The sequence below is a fragment of the Elephantulus edwardii genome, unplaced genomic scaffold (genome assembly GCF_000299155.1).
Source record: "Elephantulus edwardii isolate Elephantulus edwardi_28Jun2011 unplaced genomic scaffold, EleEdw1.0 scaffold00053, whole genome shotgun sequence".
Taxonomy (NCBI): Eukaryota; Metazoa; Chordata; class Mammalia; order Macroscelidea; family Macroscelididae; genus Elephantulus; species Elephantulus edwardii.
Genome location: NW_006399803.1, coordinates 6,108,640 through 6,120,286, shown reverse-complemented (window position 1 = coordinate 6,120,286; position 11,647 = coordinate 6,108,640). Strand labels below are relative to the sequence as shown.

The 11,647-nt window shown below is 41.2% G+C and overlaps 1 protein-coding gene across 1 annotated transcript in view; it reads right to left on the bottom strand.

Annotated features, from left to right (window-relative positions):
• Positions 1-11,210, bottom strand: part of SLC10A7 (solute carrier family 10, member 7) — a 395,560-nt gene extending 384,350 nt beyond the window's left edge. Inside the window, exon 1 of the mRNA XM_006887000.1 lies at positions 10,869-11,210. Within this exon, the coding sequence (XP_006887062.1) occupies positions 10,869-10,968 (100 nt within the window). The 5' untranslated portion in view covers positions 10,969-11,210. The remainder of the gene's footprint in view (positions 1-10,868) is intronic.
• Between the last annotated feature and the right edge of the window lie 437 nt (positions 11,211-11,647).

The following is an 11,647-nucleotide window of genomic DNA, read 5'->3' as shown; positions in this document are numbered from 1 at the left end:
CACCTTAGTCTCCAGAGAGATACTGTTGCTCCTGAGTACCTTAGAGAGGTCCCTAAGAGCAGACTTTCCCATCGCGATACGCTTTTTGATTTCCTGACTGCTGGTGCCAAGAGTGTTGACTGTGGAGCCGTCGGGAGGAGGTGCTGGGGGGACAGGGAGAGCGTGCCCCTGGGCAGAGGGGAAGCCTGGAAGCTGCGCACCGGTGGAAGTCACCTCAGATAATAGCGAAGGGGCACATTGCAGATACAGCTTGTACATTGACTAGGGATAATAAAAGGAGAGGTGTTGCCTTTAAAGCTTTGGTGCTAGAGAAGAGCATTGAATATACCATGGACTTCTAGGAGAACAAACAAGTTCGCTCTAGAGGGGGTGAAGCCAGGCTGCTCCTTGGAGGAAAGGATTCTGAAGCTTTGTCTGACATACTCTGGACATGTTGCAAGGTGGGATCTGTCCTTGGAGAGGGACGTCATGCTGGGGAGGGTAGAGGCACAGCGCAGGAGAGGGAGACCCTCGATGAGATTGATTGGTTCTGTCACTGGGGTAATGGAGATGGGTGTGTTGGAGACAATAAGATTGGCAAGGGATAGAGCAGGATTTAGGGCTGTTGTACATAGGGTTGCTATGAGTCACAGATGACTCGATGGCAAGAGCAACATATTTACTGTCCAACTTTCATGTGTATATGAAGCCATTTAAAACATCATGTTGTTGTTGTTGTCTACGCCATACCACCCTGAACGTTCCTGACTGCATCTAAAACATCATGCTGTTGTTATGTACCAACAAGTCAGAACTGACTCACAGCTGACTTTCTGACCGGTTATCAGAGACGGAGGAGACTGGCCATTTTTCTCCCACAGAGCAGCTGGTGAATTCAAATCTTTGGAATGGTAGGACAATTCCTTACCACTAGGCCACTGGAGTTCCCTAGAACTCCGTGGCTTGGTATTGGGATGGATATATGCATCCAAATCTTTAAACTGGCATTCTTGCTCTTTAGCACTTTAAAGAGGTCTCTGACCGCAGATTTGCCCAAGGGAACATATCTTTTGATTTCCTGAATGTTGTTTCTATGGGCCTTGATTATAAATCCAAGTAAAAAGAAATCCTCAAATCTTTTCTCCATTTTACCAAGATGCTATCTTTTGGTCTTGTTTTCTTGATGCCAAGGTATAAGCCATACCAAAGATTCATACTGACAGATTATCACTCATAAATTTCAACAGACATAATGCTGGACTCTCTTAGTCATCTATGCCAAGACATTTAGAGAATGCTACCTGGTCCATGATATTTCCAATTTTAAGGAAATGTGACTGAACAGTACGCAGAAATTATACATTACACCACTGTAACACACAAGTAAAATCTTGCTAAATATTACTCAAGAATGGCTGGAGCAGTACATCAACAGGGAACTACCAGAAATTCAGGCTGGATTGAGAAAAGGTCAAAGACCATTACTGACAAAAGGCATCACTCAGTCAAAGCAGAGCACCAGAAAGATGCTAGTCGTTATTGCTGTCATGTATCGTCGCCTTGGAACTGACTCATGGCTGACCCACTGGCAGGTTTTCAGAGGCAGTAAATTGCACGGGAAGAGACTGCCCAACTTTCTTCCCACTGCGTGGCTGGTGAATTTTAACTACATGCCTTTGGATTGGCAGTGCAACTCCTTACCAAGAGATGCTTGCCCATATTTCACTGACTATGGAAAGACACTAGATTGAGTGGTTCATAATAGATTACGGCTATATTTTGAAAAATGTTAATTCTAGGACACCTAATTATGCTCATATGAAACCTAAGTGTAGAGCAAGAAGCAGCTGTTCAAACAGAACAAGGGGGACACCAATGTGGTTTAAAATCAGGAAAGGTGTGTGTCAAGGTTGTATCTGTATGCTGAACAGAGAATCTGAGAAGCTGGACTATGTGAAGAAGAGTATAGTATTAAGATTGGAGTTTAGTGTTACTGTTGTTAGTCGAGTTGAAACCTACTGACAGCTGACTCTCCAGTGAGTTTTTAGAGGCAGGAAATCTGATAGGAGGAGATTCCAGGGAGAACTTTCTCCCAAGAAGGAGCTGACAGATTCTCAAACCAAAAGCCTTTGAGTCGGTAGTGCAATTCCTCACCACTAAGTCACCAGAGTTCTCCAATACACAGTTCATCATTTGCAGAAAGTGAACAGGCCTTGAAGCACTTACTTATGAAAGTTAAAGACTTTATGTAGCCTTCAGTATGGATTAGACTTCATCAAGGGGGAAAAAAAAAAACACATGTCACAGCTGGACCAATAAGTAGTATAACAAAAAAAAAAAGAAAAAATTAAAGTTGTAAAGAATCTCCTTTTATTTGCATAGAAAATCAATGCCCACAAAGTGTCGTTTTATGTGCCATTGAATCGACTGTGACTCATAAAGACCATATGTACAACAGCTCTGAACCTTGACCTCTCTTGAGCCAGTCTAACCCCAATACACCTAATCACATTGTCCCAAGTAGCAGTAAGGAAATCATATGGAATATTGCATTGGACACATCTGCCCTCAAGGATCTCTTTGAGGGGCCAAAGAACTAGGATGACAATTTAAAAACAAAAGTGTACTTGAGCCAACTCATAATATTTTCAGCTGTATTTTCATATGTATGTGAAAAATGGACAATAAATAAGAAGGCAAAAGAAAAACTAATGTCTCTGAATGTGATGCTAGCAAAGAACAATGAATATATACCACTCAATGGCAAGATAACAAACATATTTTTCTTGGAAAAAGTGAAACTGGAATGCTCCTTAGAAGCAAGGATGGTAGGTATGAGATTTCATATGACATACACTGGGAAATTGCAAAGGCCATGCTCCCCAACTGAAGAAAACAGACAGACGTTAGAATGATTACAATTACAATGAACTATTATTACCGTTTCACAGAAATCTACTCATTATCACAGCAAATTAGTTTTAAACGTAATCTAAGCTAGTCATGCTAACATACTTAATTTTTTGCATGCTCTTGACTGTGTTTTTATTAAAAGAAAAAAGAATAAGATTCCTTTTAAGATTAATGCATTATTGATGGCAATAATGAATGATTAGATGCAAGTACAAATGAGATACTTACTGTATACTTCCAAAGAAGCAAGCTTCTCTCTTTTAGACAATGGATGAACTATGAAAACCTCTACGGTATATATACTATCCAAAACTAAAAATCTATCTGTAAACCTCCTATAGCTTTTTTACTTCTAATCTTCTCTATATTTAACAATTAAATATAGTCAAAAGACCAGTGAAGCTACTCACTGGAAAGTGAATCATGCTTGGAAAAGTAGAGAGTTGGTGAAAATAGGAAAATCTCCAACCAGATGGATTGATAGAGGGACTGAAGTGTTGGGTGCAAGGATGTCAGATGATGAGTATGACACAGGATAGGACAGGGTTCATGTCTGTTGTTCTATGTTGTAACTATGAGTTGTACTCAGCTTGACAGCACATAACAACAACAGCCTAATTTCAGGGAGCTCTAGTGGTGAAGCCCATAGGGAGCTGTACTGCTAACCCAAAAGCCACACATCTCTGGTGGTTCTAATTTACCAGCAGGTCAGAGAAAGACAGACTTACTCCTCCAGTATGTTTTACACCTTGGAAACCGAACAGCAAGTCAGCTACGTGGCGGTTTTGATTTGATGGCAACGAGAGTTTTTAGATACTTCTTTCCCTTCAGAAAGCCATATATTTATTCAGCTTCTCAAATGTTAAATGTTTACACATCTATAAATTTTTCTGCTTCACTTAACTGATCAGTTGAGTGTTAAATTTTTTTTAAGTCTAATTAGATCATAGATGTGGCACTTTACATTTAAAAGTCTTATGTTTCAGCAAAGAACTGCCAGAAGTCCAGGCTGGGTTTAGAAGGGGTCGTGGTACTAGGATATTGTAGATAATGTTAGATGGATCTTAGCTGAAAGCAGGGAATACCAAAAGAATGTCTATCTGTTTTTCATTGACTATGCAAAGGCGTATGACTGTGGATCATAACAAACTGTGACTGACTCTGAGAAGAATGGGAATCCCAGAATACTTGATCATGCTAATGAGAAACCTATACTTGGACCAATAGGCAGTCATCAGAACAGAGCAAGGAAACACTGCTTGGTTCAAAATTAGAAAAGGCATACGCCAGGGATGTGTCCTGTCTCTATACCTTTTCAACTTGTATGCAGAACAGATTGTCCGGGAGGCTAGGCTCTATGAGGAGAAATGCAGCATCAAGATTGGTGGAAGATCTATCAACAATCTGCATTATGCAGATGACACAACCTTGCTTGCTGAAACTGAGGAGGCCCTGAAGCGCTTGCTGCAGAGGGTCAAGGACTACAGCCTCCAATATGGATTGAGGCTCAATGTCAAGAAAACAAAGATTCTCACCACTGGACCAATTGGCAACAACAGGATGGATGGTGAAGAGATTGAAATTGTTCACAGCTTCAGTTTGCTTGGCATCACAGGAAATGAAAAGACGTATTGCGATGGGAAAGTCTGCTGTTAGGGATCTCTCCAAAGTACTGAAGAGCAATGGTGTCTCTCTAGAGACTAAGGTGCATCTCATACAGGCCATGGTCTTTGCTATCACTTACTATGCATCAGAGAGTAGGACAATGACCAAGGAGGATAGAAGGAGAATTGATGTCTTTGAGCTGTGGTGCTGGAGAAGAGTGCTGAGAGTACCATGGACTGCTAGGAAAACAAACAGATTTCTCCTGGAAAGGGTTAAACCAGGTGGCTCATTGGAGGCAATGATTCTGAAGCTCCTTCTAACATACTTTGGCCATGTTGTAAGGAGGGACCGGTTCTTGGAGAGGGACATCATGCTTGGGAGGGTGGAGGGACAGCGCAGGAGGGGAAGGCCCTCTATGAGGTGTATTGATTCAGTGACTGGGGTAATCAGGATGGGTGTATCAGAGACAGTGTGACTGGCACAGGACAGAGCAGAGTTCAGGGCTCTTGTACATAGGGTCGCTATGAGTCACAAGTAACTCGACAGCACATAACAACAAAACAACAACATACATATTCCTTAAAGTATTAATCCAGGTAAAAGTGAAGTGGATATTTTAGCAATGAGTCTGCTAAAAAGGATCTTTTAAAGTACTAAAAAACAAATAGGTCACTATGAGGATTAAGGTATGCCTGAGTCAAGCCTTGGTATTTTAAATGGCCTCATATATCCTAGTGACTCAGTGATACGTGATTTTGCTGCCAACTCAAAGGCATGTAGCTCAAATCCACCTGAGCAATCTCCCCCTGTGCAATTTATGCCTCTGAACACTCGCTGGAGGGTCAGCTATGGATCAGTTTCATTAACACCTGTATGTAAAACCCAGAAAATGATTGGGGAAGACCAAAAAAAAAAAAGAGTTGAGGTCTTTGAATCATAGTGTTGGAGAAGAACATTTAATATGCCATCAGGAATGGTTAGAAATGAAAGCCCGTATGTCCTGGGAGAAGTGATGCTCCTCAGAATGAAGATAGTGAGTTTTATCTCACTTACTCTGGGAATGTTATCAGAAAAATGAGGCCCTGGAGAGCCTCATGCATCATAAAATAGAGGGTCAGCAGAGAGGAGGAAGAGTCTCAAAGAGCTGGACTGGCATGGCAGCTGCAACAGTAGCTCACACACAACAATGACCATAAGCATGTTGTAGGACCAGAAAGTGTTTCGAGCTGACTTGAGAGCATCTAAGAACAGCAACGAGCTCAAGAAGTGAACAGTGTGCCATTTGCCACTTTCTGGGTTTGTACCTATTTAAGAAGTTTTACAGATAGAGAAGTTTAATAAAACCTCAGCAGAAGTGTCAAGTTGGCCTAACAGCCTATATAAATCAACTCCAAACACTTATTCAATTATTTACCTTTTGGGTTTAGAAAACACAACTTTTACTCAAGGACAGGTACCAAAGAAATCAAAAGCAGTGCATTATCTAATATTAGTTGAATTTGTTTTGCTCTTTGGGGCTAAATGCCAAGGCATGGGAATGGTCTTTATTACATAACACCCTCCTTTATTATGGTTATTCACCTTCTACACATTTTTTCCAGGACAGCTATTATGAATTTTGCAACTTTATTACTGGAAGAGTCTTGTTGCCTAGTTCATTCTCTTTTTTTTTTTTTGAGCTAACTAACTTAGGTTGAGTCACATCCCCTCAGACCTTAGTACGTTCAAATGTTAAAAGAAATAAAATAAAAATGGGTAAGTTGGATTAAAGTACTTTCAAGGTCTTTAATATCCACTTCAGTTCTTACATTCTATGTTTTTTATAACTAAATAAGGAAGGAAATTATCCTATATTAATAGCATGAGAAGAAAAATAAGAGGGAGGGGAAACTATTTCTAAGATATAATTGCATTCCAATAGACCATCAAATAACTAGTCATAAGCAAATTCAGAGACTAAATAAAATCTAATCCACAAGAATCAAAGTTTGGCCTCAAGTCGACCTCACTAGAAAAGACCATCTCAGAAAAAGGTTTGAAGCCTTGAGCACTAATGAGCAAAGACCAGAGGAGCTGTGGAAGGATATCAAGAACATCATTCATGAAGAATGTAAAAAGTCACCGTAAAGACTGGAGACAGAAAAGACCAAGATGGACATCATAGGAGACTCTCCATATGGCACTACAATGCTGAGAAGGCAAAGCAAAGGGAAGAAATCAAGGCATTAAAGAGCTGAACAGAAGATTCCAAAATGCAGCACAGGTAGACAAAGCAAAGTACTAAAATGAAATGTGCAAGAAGCTGGAGTTGGAAAATCAAATGTGATAAACTCACTCAGCATTTCTTATGCTGAAGGAACTAAAGAATAAATTCAAGCCTTGAGTTGCCATAATTAAAGATGCTGGAGGCAGAATGTTGAATGACCCAGAAAGCATCAAAAGAAATGGCAAGAGTACACAAAGGCACTATATAAAAAAGAACTGGTTGACACAGAACAATTTCATGAAACAACATATGATCAAGAGCCTGTGGTGATAAAGGAGGAAGTTTAAGCTGCTCTGAAGGAATTGTCAAGAAACAAGGCCCAAGAATTGATGGAATACCAACTGACATATTTCAGCAAACAGATGCTGCCCTGGATGCGCTTACCAGGTTATACCAAGATATCTGGACAACTACCTGGCCAACTGGCTGGAAGAGATCTGTGTTTATTCTCATTTCAAAAAAAGGTAACCCAACAGAAATTATCAAACAATATCACTAATATCACATGCAAGTAAGATCTTGCTAAAAATTATCCAGAAACAAATGGAACAGTACCTCAGCAGAAAACTGCCAGATGTGCAGGCTAAGCTTAGAAAAAGCTGTGGCATTAGGGACATCATAGTCAATGTTACATTGATCTTGGCTGAAAGCAAAGAGTACCAGAGCAATGTCTATCTGTGTTTCACTGACTGTGCAAAGGTATTTGATGCTGTGGATCACAACAATTGCGTTTAAGCTTGAGGAGAAGGAGTACCCCAAAACATTTAATTGTGTTTATTCAAAACCTATACTTGGACCTGGAAGCAGTAATCAGAACAGAGCAGGAAAACACTGCATGGTTCAGGATCAGGAAAAGTATTTATCAGGGATGCATCCTATCTCATAGCTTTTCAATTTATATGCAGAAAAGATCATTCAGGACGGGGAACTTTATGAGGAGGAATGTGGCATCAAGATTGGAAGAAGATTCATCAACAGTCTGCGTTATGCAAATGACAAAACATTGCTTGCTGAAACTAAAGAAGACACGAGGCATCTGCTGAAGGTCAAGGACTGTAGTCTTCAATATGGATTAAAGCTCAACATCAAAAAACCAAAATTCTAACCACTGAGCCTTTTGACAGTTTTCATAATGGACAGAGAAGAAAATGGCATTGTTGATAACTTCAGCTTACTTGGGTCCACAATCAACACTCTCAACACCAGCAGTCAAGAAATCAAAAGGTGAAATGCATTGAGAAAGTCTGTTGTCAGAGACCTCTCTCAAGTACTGAAAGGCAGTGACTGATGTCAGCCTGGAGACTAAGATGCACCTGATCCAAGCCATTGTCTTCGCAGTCACTTGCTATGTATCAGAGAGCTGGACAATAACTAAGGATGACAGAAGAAGGATCAATGCCTTTGAGTTGTGGAACTAGAGAAGAGTGTTGAACATACCACAGACTGCCAGGAGGATAAACAAGTCTGTAATGGAGAAGGTGAAACAAGTTTGCTCCCTGAAGGCAAGGATTTTGAGGCTCCGTCTCATATACTTTGGGCACGTGGCCAGGAGGGGACCAGTCCTTTGAGGGGGATATCAAGCGTGGATGGGTGCAGAGAGAGTACAGGAGAGGAAGACCCAGAATGAGATGGATTGACTCAGTGATTGGAGCAATGGGATTAGGTCTATCAGAGATGATGAGATTGGCGCAGGATAGGGAAACATTCAGAGCTAATGTACATAGGGTCACTACGAGTCGCAGACAACTCGATGACACGTAACAACAAAAATTGCACTCCAAAAAAATTAATAAGCAGAGTTTGGGGAAATAAAGACAATAACTTAAAGCTGCTCATACCCGTCACTGGACAGGAAGCCCTAGATAAATGATTCAGGGCTCAAAAACCTTTCTCCTCGCAAAATATTCCGGGAATACAGGATAAAAAGTATTTGACCAAAACCAGCATCTGTGAATTTAAGCTTAAAGATTATGCATCATCTATGAGTTTACCTTAAAACTGAGCAAAAAAAGAGATCAAAAGCGAGAAGTTAAAAGTAGTGAAATGTTTCAGATCATCACAAAGGCCTCCTCTAACTTTTGACTTTTTTTTTTCTTTTTAATACTGGTTTATTCACAAAGTTCGAATACATTGTTTATCACACCAGTACTTTCCCATTTTCTTCACTGCCCCCTAGCTCTAATTCTTACTATCAAGTTAGCATCCAGGGAAAAAGTCTCTTCCTTTTACAGATCCTGACCTAATGGGTAGGAGGCTACACTGCTAACCCAAAGGTAGGGGCTCTGTGGTGACTGGAATCCACTAGCTGCTCTGTTGAATAAAGATGGGCAGTGCATTCCCATGTGACTGACAGTCCCTGAAGATCCAATGGAAGGTCAGCTATGAATCCGTTCTGACTCAATGGCAATGAGGGAGAGAGAGAAAGAGAAGGGAGAGAAGAGAGAATGTGAAGCATCAGTATTCACTTGAACTTTCAAAAAGATTCCAGAGAAGCTATGTCAAAACAAACACACCGATTCCCTGCCAAGTCTCTGCCAAAGATTATGATCTTGTAAGGAGCTCTAGTGGCAAGAAGCAGCTGTAATCCTGAAGGTATGTTTGAGGCCACCAGCTGCTCCACACACCCCCACTCACATACACACAAACACACCACACACACACACACACACACACACACACACACATTAACTGCCTTTGAAAATCACCGGAGGGTCAGCTATAGGTTAGTTTTGACTCTATGGTACACAACAACATGAAAGGGTACAACTGTCCTGTAGGCTTTCCAAGGTGGTAAACCTTTTCGGAAAGCAGACTGTCATGCCTTGCTTTCTCGCAGAGATCTTGGTGGGCTGAAGCCTATGACCACTTGACTACTTTCCAGCTAGCCGCCAAGTACTTCACAACTGCACTACCAAGGCTCCTCGGAAGGAGAAGCTACAAGGAGCAACCACTTTATTTTTAAATTTACACATTCTGAATCTTTTGTATTCGAAGTTAAATATAAAGGGTAAAACTAATTTTTTTTAAAAACCCAAAATTTAACTCTCCATAATCTTTGTTCAAAACATTCCCAGAATTCACTTCTAAAAGTAGAGGAATTGTAGTGAGGAAAGAGGAGAGCTCCTGAAAAAAGAAAAAAAAAATTCATTCCTTTCTATCATGTTTAGAAAAAGATGATAAATATTAAAGAATGCATTCATAAAATTATTTTCATTATAATAATTTTACCTTTTGTGCATATTTCTATTACAAGGTTGTGTGTGCTCATCTGTGCCTTATTTGCCCAAATAAATTTATGAATAAGCTTAACTGGCAAAATCAAAAAGGGTTAATGTATTAAAGAAATAATTTTATAAGGGGGTATATAGGGGTTCCAGTGGGCTAATTATACTTCTAGTTTGTTTCCCCTAATGCCCAGCCTCACATTACAAGAATCACTCTGTTCAAAAATCTTAAGTAAATTTTAGCACTCCTGCATTTCCTTGCCAAAACACACTGCACGAGCTCTAATACAGTCCATATCTGTTAGACTGCTGGTGAAGCACACGGAAGTCTGTCCGGTAAAGAAAAAAATGCAACGTGTCAGTAGGCTTGGGAGTTGCAGAAGCAGCAGCAAGAGAGCAAATCAGCACTCTTCAACATGTGGGCCAAGAAAACCTGAGCTTGGTGGTGGTGGTGGAAGTTCTTATTTACATTTTTCTCCCTCTTTTATCTCTTACTTTTTTTTCTTCCAATTCAGAGAGTGGGAAATGGCATAATAGACTGACAGGGAAGCTAATGATCTCCACCTCAAGATAGACAAGGAGTTCCTGGAAACCTAATGTCCCTTGGGATAGGTTACTACTTTGAAAGGAAGAGGAGTAAGTTTCATTCTCCGTAACCACACTCCTGGATAGTCATTGATGGTAGGCGGAAAAGACAACTAGCGCTCAAATTCAGCTCCCTGTTGGAGCTGGCAAATTGAAAAATCAGCAAAAAGGTCAAGGGGTACTCTGGGATGATCACTGCCCAAAAAAAGACAGATGCTTCCCAATTACACAGTTTCCCCTTTTTTCAGATTCCGAAATTAGTCCTTAAGTGGAAATCGCGGTAGTGTATCACTTACCCCCATTGACCCCCACGGACGGCTCCAGTTTAGCTCCAGCGATCGCCAACACTATTCCGACCATGAACCATTCTTTCCTCATTCTCTCCAGCAGCCCCATGTTTGTTAGGGTGGGTGGGTTTTGTTTATTTGTTTGGCTTTTTTTCTTTTCAAACTGCGATCCCTTATTTCCCGGGGCGACTCCACACTTTGCTCGATCCCTCCTGACATGCAGCAGAGCAAGCCAAATTGCCACTTGTAAACGAAAGACTCAGGGGTTGCATAGGCGGCTTTCAGGAGGGCTGGGAGTAGTAGTATCCAGTGACAGGAAAGTCTCACCGAGCGCCGCCATCACTACCACTCAACCTCTAATAAACGCGCACTCACCGGGACCCACAGCAGGCCATTTCCCAAATACAGGAACTGTGAGCTCGGGCCAGGCCAGCGGGAAAGCTGAGAGCGGCGAAGAACTAATAGACCTGCTGTCACCAAGACCAGCTGCGGAGCGAGGGGCAACATAAAGAGCCACAGTCACTGAGCATCTTCGAGCATCCCGCTCCAACAAATCAGTTTGACCTGTGCTTTGGGAGCATAACCTTGGAGAGCTCATACAGAAATAACTAAGGTATGGATGTAACAAAGATTACTCTGTAGGCTGCAAAAACGGCGGGATGCGAAGTATTTTGTTTCGGGCGTTTTTTCATATGCGCTTTTCTTCGAGGCTTTAAAATACTTCGCGACGCCCGGATGACGTTTGCGCGGGGGAGGTGGCGGCTCTCAGCCTCCGGGTTCTCCGCTGA